The 15,702-nt window shown below is 38.5% G+C and overlaps 2 protein-coding genes across 4 annotated transcripts; one reads left to right on the forward strand and one right to left on the reverse strand.

Annotated features, from left to right (window-relative positions):
• Positions 1-1,175: 1,175 nt before the first annotated feature.
• slc25a29 (solute carrier family 25 member 29) lies at positions 1,176-9,999 on the reverse strand. Of its 2 annotated transcripts, XM_044376787.1 has the most exons (5): positions 9,870-9,999; positions 9,513-9,572; positions 6,129-6,172; positions 5,705-5,788; positions 1,176-4,412 (listed from the first exon to the last, which is right to left on the reverse strand). In XM_044376787.1, the coding sequence occupies exons 2-5, from the start codon at positions 9,538-9,540 to the stop codon at positions 3,642-3,644; spliced, it is 927 nt and encodes a 308-aa protein (XP_044232722.1). In that variant the 5' UTR covers positions 9,541-9,572; positions 9,870-9,999; the 3' UTR covers positions 1,176-3,641. The 2 variants fall into 2 exon arrangements, with proteins under 2 accessions (XP_044232722.1, XP_044232721.1); XM_044376786.1 differs by having other exon boundaries at positions 9,513-9,999.
• A 963-nt stretch (positions 10,000-10,962) lies between these two features.
• On the forward strand, positions 10,963-15,288 carry slc25a47a (solute carrier family 25 member 47a). Of its 2 annotated transcripts, XM_044376788.1 has the most exons (6): positions 10,963-11,346; positions 12,508-12,551; positions 12,638-12,709; positions 12,894-13,073; positions 13,191-13,455; positions 13,985-15,288. In XM_044376788.1, the coding sequence occupies exons 1-6, from the start codon at positions 11,310-11,312 to the stop codon at positions 14,296-14,298; spliced, it is 912 nt and encodes a 303-aa protein (XP_044232723.1). In that variant the 5' UTR covers positions 10,963-11,309; the 3' UTR covers positions 14,299-15,288. The 2 variants fall into 2 exon arrangements, with proteins under 2 accessions (XP_044232723.1, XP_044232724.1); XM_044376789.1 differs by lacking the exons at positions 10,963-11,346; positions 12,508-12,551 and having other exon boundaries at positions 12,974-13,073.
• Positions 15,289-15,702: the final 414 nt, after the last annotated feature.

Genomic DNA, 15,702 nt, shown 5'->3' on the forward strand with positions numbered 1-15,702 from the left:
TGCATATGCAATACTGCAATATATGCAATATGATTGCACATATTGCAGTATTGCATATAACAGCCGTATGCTGCTGCTTTACCACTATGGTACTGCTAAGGTCACTTTGTCTTGTCTCGTTTTTATCGTTTGCCTTAACATATATTTTACTTTTATTTATTGAACTTTCCAGTTTTTTATGCTGCACACTGCTGAAGAGCTACTAAACGGATTTTCACTACTCTGAGCACAATGACAAGAAAGATCTAATCTAGTCTTAAAATGTTGTTGCAGTTACCACTGATTGTCAGCAGATGGCTCTTGAATTGAGTCTTACAGAATACACTCACTGCTTCTTGTTTGTTGTTTGCCAGTGCATTTTCTCTGGATACAGTCTGCCTCCACTATTGTAACCTGTTAGGACTAAAAAGGGACCGATTTTAGACATTTTGGTATCGTGCAGCCTATCTGATGCCTTCAGGCGCCAGCTTATTGGACCATGCAGCAATGGCGATCAACAATTTAGTCACACAAATAAACAGATAAAATATTTTAATCTGTGGTTGAGTCAACAGATACACAGCTTGACCCAGAACAGTTAGAGCAGTGCCTTCTGGTTTCTTCTGCAGCACCTACCAAGTGAAAAACATTTTTAAAAAAAAGAAAAGAAAAACATGAGCTCTCATATGAGCAAATCTAGAGCCTTTCACTCCCAGATAACACCATGTAAGAAGCATGTATCAGTGAGAGTAACACTAAGTGAGAGCTGTGTCATTCCTGACTGTGACAGTATGAGAGAAGAGCAGAAACAGGGACTTGTAAAGCAGTTTAGTGACTTTGTTGACCTGCTTGTTGACTTTTCTCCAAACTGAAATCTCATGACATTTCTGTGTAGGACTATGTGTAGACCAACTGCACTGTTTTTATGTATAATATAAAGTATAATAAAATGACTATGATTCAAGTTTTGTCACTTAATGGTGTACATCTCCCAGGCAGATCCCATCTGTTCATTCTGTTCACCATAGAAAATAGATTTGTATTATTTTCACAGAGGGACCCATGAATGTCATTATTTGTTTACCACTGGGACTGTCACAGCCCACAGGAACAATTAACTTTTTGCATAAGACTAAATCTGCAATGGTGTAATTATGCAAATGGTGTAGAGATAACAACAAAAAGAGACAAACAGCTTCTGAATTATTTTTTTATTTACCCATTTGTACAGATCCTCTGACAAATCTAGACAAACAGGTTATGACTATGTTAAAAAATATCATGTCTCAGTTTTTCAGTTAAAATCTCCTCAGTGTAACAAACTGATCAAATCGAGACTTTTAAAACTGCTTAAACTCAGACACTCAGGGAACCACACAACTAGTTTGGACTGAAAAATATAGGTTATATATGTATATATTTACAGTACCAATCACTTCAAAACAATCTCACATCATTACAGTTACATCCTGTACATATTGCATCTTTCACATGAGCTGGACTAAATATTAGCTGTCGATTGGCAATCACAAAGTTTCAGATGTAATCTACCTTATAGCCGGGAATAACAGTCACTGTTTTAAGAGGTGGAATTAATGATTAAACACAAGAAACTTCAACACACACATACCAAATATCCCTTTGCACATCTTCCCGCTTTCATTTTGTTTTCATCGCCCACTATCAAACTAGAATGCAGCCTTGGGAGATTTTCAAGTGTCTAAGCAGCAATGAGCAATACAAACTTTCGACAACACGAATCCCAGAAATCATTTTGACCTTCAACTTTTTTCAGTTTCAGTCAGAAACACCTGCGAGTGAATACAGGTGTGTTACATTCAACCTACATTAGGTTTTAGTGCATCTGTGACCTTCTGTTCTCTGACAGCCTTTCATAAATACTTCTTCATATTAATACTACGTCATATACAAATGACGACAGTGATCACAGTCTGATTTGTTGCTTAACTGACAACTTAGGACAGTGTCTGGAAAAGCATTCAGGGGAGAAGATTATCTGATTGCTGGGGAAGAAAATTTGATTGCTTTACAGCTACAAATTCAACATTTGGGTATAAAACACAAAAATAATCTGACATTGACCACACACATGCAGAAAGCAGACAATTCAAACTCTGTACATTTTCAAACTAATAAAGTAACTTTAAAAAATAAATAAATCCAATTAAAGCCCCAATCCAGATTACACACAGTAGTTCAACCATTGATACACATAAATACATACATTTCCTCTTAAATTTAGAGAGAAACTGACCGTAAATTCACATTAATGCTGGTCTTTTTGCCCAATAAACAATATACCAGGGTAAGAAATTAAACTGAACAGTTTAAGGGACATTTTAAAGACCTTGCAGAAGACTCTGCCCTCAATCTTACTCACTCTTTCCCCCTTCTCATGTTGTTGTTCCCATGTTTAGTTTTTTTGTTGAAGCACCAGTTTATATTCATTGGCATTTCTTCCATTCTGCCACCAATCACCTACAACGGCCCTTCAGCGATTACATGAAACAAACTGAGGGCCATGCAAAATATTGGGACATTTGTGGGCACTTCCACATCTTTGAAGGGACCCCCCCCCTGCACAGATTTGTGACCCTGCCATAACCGTAGCATTTACAGCTTAAAAATATAGTCAAAATATAATTTAGCTATGACATTTACAAAAATAAAATGAAATGTGGTGCCACGTGTAGCGCCATGTTCCACCTCTGGATTAGGCCTTTAATACATCAGTAAAGTCACAAAGATAAAACGTCACATTACTCGGTAAAACACAACATGCCAAACAGACAACCAAAGCACACATAAAACACAATGCTGCCTACACTTGACTCACGCACACACATAGATGCTTTGCTTTCGGTCCCTGAAGAGCCCTTCAAACCAGTTGGTTTATTGTTGACAATGAGTATTGATATGTACTGTATGGACCAATAGTGCTTTAGTGGTGATCAGATTATAGCTGCAATGGTTTTTTTTTTTTTTTTTTTGGTTTGAAAGCAGACAAAAGTGATAAGTTCTGCAGACATCCCTTATCACATGCTACATTCCCTCCTTCTTGCTTGCTTTGCTCTTCAGAGGATACAGTTCAGGTACAAACAGGTGTCTCCTAACGCAACATAAAAGTATTCATATTATAAGGCAGGAAAATGTTTTCCAATATACATAAAAAAAGAGTTACTCAAAAATAATGATATATACAAGTGCAGCAAAACACTATACATTCCAAGATATACGTAACAGAGATATCAACTTTCAGTGTCTACGCTGTACATACTTAACAAGTCTATATCAGTGTTTTACTGGAAATTTCTGAAAGATAAAAGCTCCTGTTAAAAGCTTTCATGAATCTCATAGGTCCGATTTCCTCCATCTAATTAGAGGTGACACCACCTCTCTACAAGTCTGCATCTTAAGAAGCAAACCTCAAACTTAAATTATTGCTAAAAATGAAATAAAAATAAATGTGTTTTTCCTTTGTTTCCTTTTTGACATGAAAGTAAAAACAAGCCAGTATATAAACCAGGTATTTTTTGATTCAAAATTGGGAATGACTGGTCTGACAGAAGTACAGGTTTTGTACATTTTGTCTTTCCATGGTCTTGTAAAGTGCCGAGGTTAAGAGTGCGACCTCTGTGCTGTTACAGGCTGGAGGGTTGGGCCTGCTGCTGTATCTGTGCATGGTGGCTTGGCGGAGCCGGCTCACAATCTTGTGGTCCTTCCTCCGTACCCCGCGCGTACATGAGGACGAGTGTGACGGTAGCAAAGGTAGCGGCGTTCACAGGGAAGGCCCGTAGCAGCGTGGAGGTGAGGCCTCGTGTGAACACCATGTAGCCCTCTCTCCTGACACTCTGACGCACACAGTCAGCGATGCCACTGTACTGGTTGACTCCACCAACTCCATCTGCCTGCAGCCGCGATTTGATCACATCCACCGGATAGGTGGAAAGCCAGGAGGCAATGCCAGCCATGCCCCCGGCAAACAGCAGTTTGGGGATCATGTAACGGTCATCAGGCTCACAGCCAAGGCTGCGCGTCAGCACATCATAGGCCAGGAAATACACTCCAAAGCCGGGTGTCTCGCGGATAAGCGTGGTGACCATGCCTCTGTTTACGCCCCGCAAACCCTCGCGGTTGTAGATGCGTGCCAAGCAGTCCAGGGAATTCTTGTACATCTTCCTGGAGGCCTTCTTCTCTCCTGTACCCTGCATTTGCATGCGGGTTTTGGCCAGTTCCATGGGGCAGCAGATGACACACTGGATGGTACCTGCTGCCGCACCAGCAAGAAACTGGTTCATGGGGGTGTCATGTCCCAGCAGCCGCATTGTGTTCCCCTGGACACCAAACACTATAGCATTGATGAATGTAAGGCCCATCATGGGGGATCCAATGCCTTTGTACAAACCAAACATCTGCAGAGAAGGTCAGAAACGACATATTAGAGACGGTGTATACAAGAGACATTTTGCACATCACTATGAAATTCAATCACCAACACCCAGAGTTTCCTCTTTTCTTTGAATACAAACATTTTCTCCTTTAACTTTTAGTTACATTGGCTCAAATGTTCTGACTCATTACGGTCCAATTAGAGTCATGTTTATACTGCTCAGAATTACTATATAGAAAACAAGGTTTAATCAGTGTGTACTCATAATTTGAACAAGCAGTGTGTGCAGCATGCAGTGTTTCAAGAACAACCAGTTCCACAAGCTGCCACTATTAAAAATAACATATTTTGGTACAACTCACAACCAGCATGTCCCATCACAATACAAAACTACTTTTCAACTTTTTCTATCATTACTTTGACCGTTTTATTTTTATTGTTGTAGAAAGTATGAGGCCTCTTCTGTTTGTGACCTAACAGATCTAAAAAGCTATGTCCTATCTAGCGGGTTAGCTCCTCTTGAAAGACTTTACAAAGTGTGTAAAAGACATCAGTCACTTCATCTGTATGGGACAGCCATTATTGTCCATCTGGCACTCCCTATGACACTTCTTGTATTAAAGGAGCAGGCAGTAAATGTGGAAAAATGTGAACATGCCCTGCATCTACTCAAATAATAATTCTGAAAAAAGGTGTTCCTTCCTATTTGCCTCTGCCAATAATGTTACAGGATTTCAGTTGGTTGTTTGAATAAGACATTCTGTTGTGTAAATATACTTCTCAAGCTGGAAATGTCTATTCCCTGTAGCAATTGCTACAGGGAAAATGTGACGAGATAAAAAGAATAACGACTATACCAAATGTCAAAAAACAAGATTCAACAAAATTATTCAGGTCAACAAGGGAAAACAAGAGCTACAGAGCTTATAAATAAACAAATAAATAAAACTACACTGACACTAACTTAAGAGTTCCCCAACTTAAGATGCCCCATTCAGTCATAAGCCCAAGAGTGTCTGACTTAACTCTACTATCAGGTCTCTCCAGCTATCTGGCTTTAAAACAGCAGATAACAGCTAATCAGATCTCGCTCTGACAGCTTTTTCCTTGGCTTCAAACTGCAAGTTACTCTTTTATGACTAAAGATAGGTTCTGCCAAACATAACAAATGCACCGGGGTGAGCTGCGGCATCAAAGCTTTAAAAAATGGAAAGATAGTAAAAAAAACAAACTAAAGACATTTAATCACATATCAGTAGGGCTACTGCATACAAATATCACTAGTAGACTCCTAAGTGAAAGAAATCTACGTACCGACTCCTGTCGTATGATAGACTGGAAGCAGTGAAAGGTCCCACGGTACAGAGGCTTATCAACACTCTGGACCTGCAGTCTCACCTGGGGGGAAAAAAAGACACCCTGTTTTGATCCCTGGAAAACTTAATGAATCACATCCTGCTGCATGACTGAGATCAGGGGCTAACAAATCATTGGCAATGTACAAGTCAGGTTACATAGTAACCTGAAGAAAAACATCTAGTGCTAAGCAATAGAAAATATGCTGTGTTTAGAAAAGGAAAACTAAGATATTTATACAAAAAATAATACAATGAGTCATGAAGTGTATTTTTCTTTTTCAAATGTGTGTGTAAAGATGCAGAAAATTGCCTCAAAACACAGGTGTTTCTATCAGTCAGTAATTTCACTATGCCTTAAAAAAAAAGGAATATTCTCCTACCTTAACTGTGTCAAACGGGTGTCCGACCAAGACTCCAGCAGCACCTGGAGACAAAGAAAACAGCAGTGAGAATAATCCAGTGGACTATGATCATTTGTCACCATTTGATTTTAATAGAGGCAAATAAAAGTAAAACTTGTCTTGATAACAAATAGTGCAAATTTGATCTACGTTAGTTGAGTGTTATGCTTTTACTCTATGATGTAATCAAATTTAGCCTAACACATACTTTTACATTCAAAATATGACATTTCAACAAGAACACCGTAACCCTTGCTGTTACCTTGTATTTTTTTGCATGCATGTCTTATGTATTACCAATCAAATTATAACTAAGCCCATTTTAGTTACTGTACACACATGTACAGATCTTGTTTACATTTTTCTGATTATTTTAAGGAATCTGCATCCATTGACACATCAAGCCTATTTAACCAATCTTTGGCCTATTTGACTTTTCTTTTAAGGCTAAAAATGTTGCTGCTGGCACCGTTGTGTCATTTTTAAGTATGCTGCCATCTCCTCCAGGGTAACACTGCCTTTTTGAGCCAGAGCCAGCTCACTGGTCGTCATCACCCTATAAGACTTTCTTTAGCACTAAGGTTGTCACGATACCAGAATTTTAAACTTTCATACAATACTAGCATAAAAAAAACAATACTTGATACTTCTTTCAATACCACGGGATACCATCTGTGCAGCTTTGGGTTGAAAATCTGATTGTAGATCTGTTTGGTGTTTTTTTAGCTTTAGTACTTTCGCTACTATCGAAGGTATAATCAACAGAGATCGTATCATTTTAAAAACAACAAAAGTATCAAAGTATTGATACTTTTGACAAATTTATTTAGCACATTTTTCAGTGTTACATAATCTGGGCTTGTGCAGCACATGCCTATGTTCTGATGCCTGACCTCTCATCTGCACCTGCTCAGCCCTGATAACAGTTAACTGGTAGACCGCAAAAAACATTAAGAGTTCACACAGTAAAGTAGCACAAGTATCTGAATTATAATTTCAGATAGCGAGTCTGCAATCTACAGACAGAAATGTGTTATTTTATACCTGTTGTGTTGGCAGCATTAGATGTTCATTCGGTTGGGTAATATGATGATAAATGTGACTATGTAAATATGTCTATTGTAAGATATTTTGCCATAACATTTATTCCATACTATAATAGCCATCTCTTCAATATCACTGGGTGTATTAGGTCAGTTAGCCCTGTGATTGACTGGCAACCTGTCCAGGGTGTACCACACCTCTTGCCCAATGTCAGCTGAGACTGGCTCCAGCTCGCCTGTGACCCTCTAGAGGATAAGTGGTAAAGAAAATGGATGGATGGACATTTTGATTTAACAGTTTCACAATTGATTTTCCAGAAATCAGTATATCATGACATATCAAAATTGCACCATACAATTACATATTCTCATATGACATACTGTATAGTCTATATAACATATCAAAAACCATGACAAATGCCCACCTATTTGACATTGCCATATTTCATTGTTAATTGCTCTATTATATTTTTCAGCACAAAATGCTTTGCTGTTTTCAAAAATAATAATGAAAAGGCCCAATAACAATGAAGACAATTTTTTTTTTTAAAAAAAGACCTGAGTTTCTGGCCCACCTGTGTCACCACAGTAAACAAACCACAGCAAGCTAATCCTACATAAGCACCTGCTTTGTCACATGACCCGTTTGTAAAAGGAGCCTATCAGGAATGAGCCCCAGATGGACGCCAGAAAAAGACCACAAGCATGTGTGTGTTTGACACAATGACGAGCGGTCATTGACCTCAATGAACTAGTATGATCTGAGTCCAGGATAAACGAACAGAGGCCAGTGTTGCATCATTGTTGTTAGAAAGAATCTCTTCAATAGGTCAACACTGAATTTTTTATGCCCAAGAATGCGTCACTGTTTCCAAAAATGATGCCACTTCCCGTACGACTATAGATGCTTCTTTGAATTCAGTCACACTGAGAGGGTAGGGGACCACATGGTCTGTCATGTCAGTAACATGTACAGTGAAGAGAGCATGGGATTGGTCTATGAAGGGGTGTGTACTGATTCATCCTGTGTATGGTGTGTGTCTGGATACTTTAAACAGCCAGCCTCCAAGCATGCAAGCTCAGGTTGCACTTATGTAGTGTTTGCATGCTTTCAATTCTCAACATGGTGCATAAGGGACATCAGGGAGAAATGAAAATGGTTGGCGCACCCTCTGTGAGCAAGCGTTTCTGAGCTTGGTTAATTCAATCAAGGTTAACATAACATTATCTATCTAATTATCCAGCAATAACAAAATGTACTTTCCGTGCTACATTGAATATCCTGTGGGGGAAATAACAATTCATGACAACATTGATTAAAAAAACCAGAAACTAGAAATATGCATCCGGAAAGGTATCCCAGTGTTGTAATGCGTCACAGTATGCCAGGTGATGTTTTGCTTTTGAATGGACTGTTTAACCTGACATGGGAAATGCCTAACTGGCTCCTACCTCATCGGTATATGATGATAATTAACAAAATGAAGGACGTTTATTTTCAGCTTATTCATAGATTTTACCCAGCTAAGATATATTTTAGAAAAATATACAAAAGATATTGATATCAGTTATATCAATATATGCAAATATATTTCATTTCAGTAGTTTAACTGCTGGACACAAGATGTCTCCTACTTCACTGTGAGGAAGTAGGAAGAAGAAATGTGCACTGGGGGTTTCAAGCTTCCACATCACACTTGTGTAAGTTGAATATTGGACCAGGATTGGCTTCTAAACTATTTGTGATGTCATGCTCATAGGCCCACCCCTTAAAATCAGATTTTCAATGAGCACAGAGAAACTTTCCACTTTCACTAGATGAATGTGAGAACAGCCTTCTAGTGTCAAACTCTGCACATACATCATTCTTCAAATATCCAACTGTAGGAACAAGAAGAAAAACACATTTTTGAGTGGAGGGGGACTGAATAATAAACTTTATTTTCTTTCCTATTATTAGATCAGACTGATCATGCTGCTAATAGAACAAACCAATCACAACTTTACACTCATTCAATGTCAAGGTCTGCCGTTAGGTCAGATACAATCCGCGGCATTTAAGGAATTTACAGGGTGGGCTTTAGTGTGCCGTCCTGTGGTGTACTTTCGATAATGCACTAGTAATCTTGTGACAGAATTGCATCAGTATGGGTGGAGATGGTCAGATTTGTGATTGGGCAAGCTACTGTTGTTAAAGCAGAACAGCATTTGAAGCCAGCTAACCTACCTCAAGCTATAGTGTCCGAAATCAACTGTTCTCGTGTTAACAATTGACAAGATGAAGAGTCTAAGTTAGCAAGTGCAGCTGCGACTGACTCACCTCCGATGCAGCCAGCAACGAAGTCCATCTCTTCAATGCCGCTTTTCAACGTCAATTGAGCTGAAAAAGGAGAAAACGTTACCTAATGCTAACTGTATAGTGTCTCAGCGATTAAATGAAGCGTTGTTGTTTGTTCCCAAAACCGTTTACTTCGTTGTACATCTGACGGTAGCAGTCTCTAACGGTTTAATCTACCCAATGAACTAATTGACAGTCACAGTTAGCGTCTATGCTAGCTTGTCTGGAGCCCCCCTCTGAGACCTCTCAATCGACAAATGCTGACAGTTTTAGTTTCTCTTCTGATTTGTTATTAGCTTGCTCTATATTTATTCTTATATAACTCTACTGTTGACCTACACGACCTCCATTAACCGTTGTAGCGTTTACAGTCAATGCGGACACCCTCTCCCCTGTGTCTGCATCAAGGAGGTTTATTTCTGTGGCAGGCAAGCTAGCGTCGCAGGAAGCGACTTCCGGTCTGGGGTAGAGTTTCTATCCAATCAGAGCGAGGAGATAACGCCGACACCCCGCATGAGACGTAATCCTCGTCAGCCATTGGCTGCATCCGGAAAGGTATCCCAGTGTTGTAATGCGTCACAGTATGCCGGGTGATGTTTTGCTTTTGAATGGACTGTTTAACCTGACATGGAAAATGCCTAACTGGCTCCTGCCTCATCGGTATATGATAATAATTAATAAAATGAAGGACGTTTCTTTCCAGCTTATTCATAGATTTTACCCAGCTAAGATATATTTTAGAAAAATATACAAAAGATATTGATATCAGTTGTACATTTTGTCCCTGTTCTTCACTTAATTTGTCCCTTTTGGGAGACTTTGTGAGACCTTTTGGAATAACGTGTATCTTTATCAACAGCCATTTTGATGAACATCGTCTATTATCTGGGAAACATGTACTGTGTGGAATACTAGATGATAACTCTGAATTGAATTATCAGCTATATTTTATAAATCTTTTAATTCTATTGGCAAAATATCATATTCATCAAAGCAAACTTACAGGTAAAAAGTCGAACTTATTGGTTTTTACACAGGAGGTCAAACAGTACATGGATTCAAATTGATTTTCCTCTAATCCAAAGGCTGTAAAAACTATGAATACCTGTTTTTGTTTAAAATCGTGAACTGTAACCTTCCCTAGCTCAGAGTTTGTTTGTTTGTTTGTTTTTACTTTTCCTCTGCAAACCCATATTTTAATATGATCATTTTGTGGAAGAAGAAAATTGTAATTGTTTTATATGCCAATAATGAAAGGAAAAAAAAATTTTTTGAACGGACTGTCCATGACTCCGACATCAGTGCATGGAGGCAATTTTATCATTAACAATCTGTGTGTATAATAAGTTAATTGACAGCTACAGTGTTATTATTTTATAAATATGTGGCTTCAAGAAATGACCTATATGATATAATATGTGGCATTAAGTCGGCTTAAAGAGTCCGTTAAAACATAAAAAAAGACATTTCAAAAAATGCCGTTTTATTTGTGGAAAGCGTGATTTGCAATAGAAATAAAATAGCGTAGTCCTACGTGTGATTCTGGTATTAGATACGCAGTTTTGTCTACGCTAACCGCTTATTTAGGTACATCGTACCCTTCGGCTATCTTCGGGTAAAGTCGGAAGTGATGTTGTCACTCGACGTTGTTCGGCTGGTGAGAGACTGCTGCTCGTCATGTAACCGCAGCACACTCAAGGTTACGGCTATTTAACGCACGGTACGACAGAATGGCCCCATATCGGACAAGTATCGGCTGGTCAGTCACATTTTGACAGGATGCATATCGCAGATTTTGTGTCTGGATCATTTGCAGGTAACAGCTAACCAGTTTGTAAGTTAGCTAATAGCTGACTAACGTGTTTGCTAAATAACTTAGCTAGCTAACGTTACTGTACTGGATGCGCATGGTGCGGTACGTTACCTAACTTGGCTCGTTTGACAGTTTAAGATAATATAATAATAATAATACTTTAAATTTAAAATATACTTGTTTGAGCTGACGATATAAAGAACTAACATTATATGTAACGTTATTGCTTTTATCCTGTCGTAATATAACAAAACTATCAGTGTCATAAACCCTTTCCTAGATACATATGTTTGTCTTCTATGAGCTCGATCCAGACCGGTGTGAGGGTCACATACCTGATGTACTTTAAATATTTTAAAACTAAACTAAACTGGCATAGTGTACCTGATAATCAGCCTGGGATAAATTGGACAGGGTTGAATGTTTTAAAGGACAGCTGGGAGGAAAAATGTGTTCCCACTTAAAATAGAAATGTCCCTCACCTCATGTCACGTTTACTCTCAGCAAGTTTCATCTATCAACTAATTTATTGTACTCTGAGTGCAGAGGGGGGTGCCTACAGCAAATCCAGGGACTCGTGTTAAAGAAGTTATAGGCTACATTACAGAAAATATGATTGTGACTGTGTCAAGTGAACTACAAAGTTTAGGGACCTCAAAGAATGCGAGGAACAGAGAAGTATGCTGGGATCCATACTATGGCTACAACACTGTTATATTCATTAGTGAATAATCCCTAAATTAATTTTCATTTGCTCATCAAACATATAAAAAAAAATTACTAATTTCCATCTCAGGTGATGCACAATTATAGATAGATAGATAGATGGATAGATAAGAGTACTTTATTAATCCCAAAGGGAAATTAAAGTGTTAAAGCAGCCACTTGATATAAATCAAAATACAAAAAGAATGAGATAGGTTAAAAAAAAAAAAATGCGATAAAGGATAAACATATATATGTCTTAGTATTGCTTATTTTGCCTGACTACCAGTCAAGGCTTTTGTTATTTTAATGATGTAAAGCAGTAATGCAAGAATCCTCACATTTGACCTTCCTGTCAGCTGCACATAATTGAAAGTGTTGCAGTTAAACTCCATAACCTCAATCACAGCTGTGTTTCTGTTGTGTTCTTGATGCTCTCTTCTCTCTGGAAATAAACAGGGGCATGTGGAGTTGCAGTGGGATACCCTCTGGACACTGTGAAGGTACAGTAAATGGACAGTACTTGAAAGAGTCGAGATGGCCATATAGCAAACAGACATTTTTTCACCAAAAATTTTAACTTTTCTAGGTCCGGATTCAAACCCAAAAGCAGTTCACCGGAATATGGCAGTGTACTGTAGCAACATTTTCAAATGAAGGGGTAAGTAGTTGAAATGATACACTGAATACACTTTGCATTTATACTTGAATGCCAGTTAGCCTACAATAGAATAAAAAGTCAATTTAATTGCCAGAAAATTAAGTGATAGATCAGCAACAGGAAGTAGGTTTGTTCACTACTTCTCACTGTTTTCTCGCTTGGTTTTTCTCATTTGTGCCATCAGATGCATGGCTTCTTCAAAGGCATGTCCTTACCTATCACCACAATCTCTATGACTTCCTCTGTGGTGTTCGGCACATACAGGAATTGCCTGCAATGTCTGAGCCAGGCGCGAGGAGCTGGTTGTGGTCCAAACACCAAACAAGAAGTCTTCCTGTCTGGTTTGGCAGGGGGTATAGCTCAGGTAATAGATGCAGTTTCAAAAATGTGTTTCATGCATGTTATACCATCACTTTGGACACTGATATGCATCTGTTGCTTTCACCTCTGTACTGAGTCTCTCCTTATCTGGCTCCTACAGATATCAGTGATGTCTCCAGGTGACATAGTGAAGGTACGTTTACAGTGTCAGACAGAGTCCAAGCGAGGAGGAAGCAACATGCCCAGACCCAAGTATCATGGTCCAGTTCACTGTCTGCTGAGCATTATCAAAGAGGAGGGTGTCCTGGGGCTCTACAGAGGGGCTTTCCCACTCATGCTAAGAGATGGGCCATCATATGCCACATACTTTTTAACCTACAATACCATCTGTGAATGGTTGACAGAGAGTGGAAAGAAAAGGCCAGGTAAGTAAAGTTTAAGAAGAAAGTCTGCTTTTTTCCAGTTTTTTTGTGTGAGCGCACGCGTGTTTGTTGCTTTAGCAGTCGACATTTCATAGCGTGACTCTTCTTGCATGCTGATCTGTATCAGCGGCTAGTTTTATGCCTGTTTTAATATTTTCAATTACAGCCATGAGTCATATGATGAATTCTTTTTTTAAAAATCAACAAAGTCACATTTCTGGTTATAAAATATCTGATAAACATGTGACTGCAGACCTGATTATTAAATGATTGAATCACAGCTCATTTTGGTGCTCATTAGCTTCGTTTTGTATTAAAATAAATCAAAATCTTACCAGTTGCATAAGCTGAAAAAATAGCTGGTATCCTTGAGATTAGCATTACCATTGCTTCCAATGAGAAACACTACTGTGGCATAGGGCAGCCTGTAGACCTGGAGCAGAGGCCAAAACTATTTTCTCATTATGTTACAAATGCCTTGAGGAGTAAAATGTATCACTTTTTAACTTCAGTATCTTTTCATTTGTTGCAGATTGGAGTGGTGTGATGCTGGCAGGTGGTATAGCAGGAATGGCAGGTTGGACTTTAGGTACACCCATGGACGTGATCAAAGCCCGTCTTCAGATGGATGGAGCACGGGAGATGAAGAAATATAAGGGTTTTTTCCACTGCATCACTGAGACGGCGCGGGTGGAAGGATCAGGCGTGTTCTTCAGGAGCTTAGGCATCAACTGGCTGCGTGCATTCCCCGTCAACATGGTTGTGTTCGTCACATACGAGGCCCTCACTGGTTTCCTCCAAGCTGGACCTGACCGTGTTGACCCACCTCGTATAGGTTTTGAATAGTATTGACTACCTCTATTTTATCATATTCTGTTGTGTTTAATCCTGATGTTTGTTTTTACCAGGACATACTTAATTGCATTGCATTATTTTTAAGTAATTTAAATTTCCACTGCCATCATTGGAGTTGTCTGTTACATGTATGGCTTAATATTCAGTTAGACAGGGTCATGAATCCTAATATGCTCAGGGATACTTTCTCAGTAACGGGCACAGCTGGTAAAAGAGTATGAACCAGTAACCCTCTGACCACTAGATGGCCCCCCTGGCCAGCCTTTTAACTTATTTCGCTCTAGGCTTATGGCAAGAAAAGTGTTTCCATGACTGGAGTCATTTTTCACCAGAATAGGGTATCAAGACACTTGAAGTGGAGCTATATTTGACTGTATTCAAGACTATTTAAGGCCTTGAATTTAGAATATTTGAATGAGCTGCAGTACGCACACATAAATAAGCAAGAAGCCCGTCCAGGCCCACACCGCATATTAGTTTATTATTATGTACATGTCTCTAGCTGAATAGCAAAATGGTAGCGCTGGATAATCTGGATTAAACAAAATATCATGATATTTTAAACCTTGATTAACTGGAATGTTTTTATGAATAGAATCATGAATGTAGAGTCAGTATTATCATATTCTCTGAAACACTACAACAATAGCTGTTGTTACGACCAACAAGGAAGTCATCACAACAAGTTCTTAATAACAATGGAGTACATCTATTAACTTATTTGTCTTGTACTTTCTTCTTATCAAATATTCATAGAATCCTTCTCATGTTTGATCATTCCACCAAATAAAAAACACATTGACATGAACTATAGTACTGCTACTGACAAATGTGTAGACAATTGGGTTCAGAAGTGAGGGGCCCAGTGAAGTCATGGTTCTTAAACCAGGAGAAAATATGACAGTAATAATTCTTGCATTGATTTATGTCATAATGAAAATGCTCATTGTGCCTTCAATAATAAAGGTAGTAATAAAATGATTAAATGCTGTATTAATCACTTTATTATCATAGCTCTTACTCTACTAACCTTACACGTTTAATTTCATTGATATAGACCTAAGACATTAGATAGCAAGGAAAGATATATGACATTTGCAACTTTAACCATGTCATAATGCAAGCAAGCAAAGACTAGAATATTTTGTCACTAAATCAATTCTGTAATGAGCACTTTCCCTTACAACTTTAACTAAGATTCATCTTTTTAGGAGTACATTCTGAATACACATATAAAATCAAAATGAGTGCTTATAAGTGAGGGAGTAAGCAAGTGACAACTGGCAACTTTCTATTCAAACTATAATAGAAAGTACTATACTATATACTGGAAAATATACAGAAAGCAATAAACCACCCCTGCAACACCTTGTTAAAGGGTACATGTTAGATTGG

This window comes from Thunnus albacares, chromosome 16 (genome assembly GCF_914725855.1).
Source record: "Thunnus albacares chromosome 16, fThuAlb1.1, whole genome shotgun sequence".
Taxonomy (NCBI): domain Eukaryota; kingdom Metazoa; phylum Chordata; class Actinopteri; order Scombriformes; family Scombridae; genus Thunnus; species Thunnus albacares.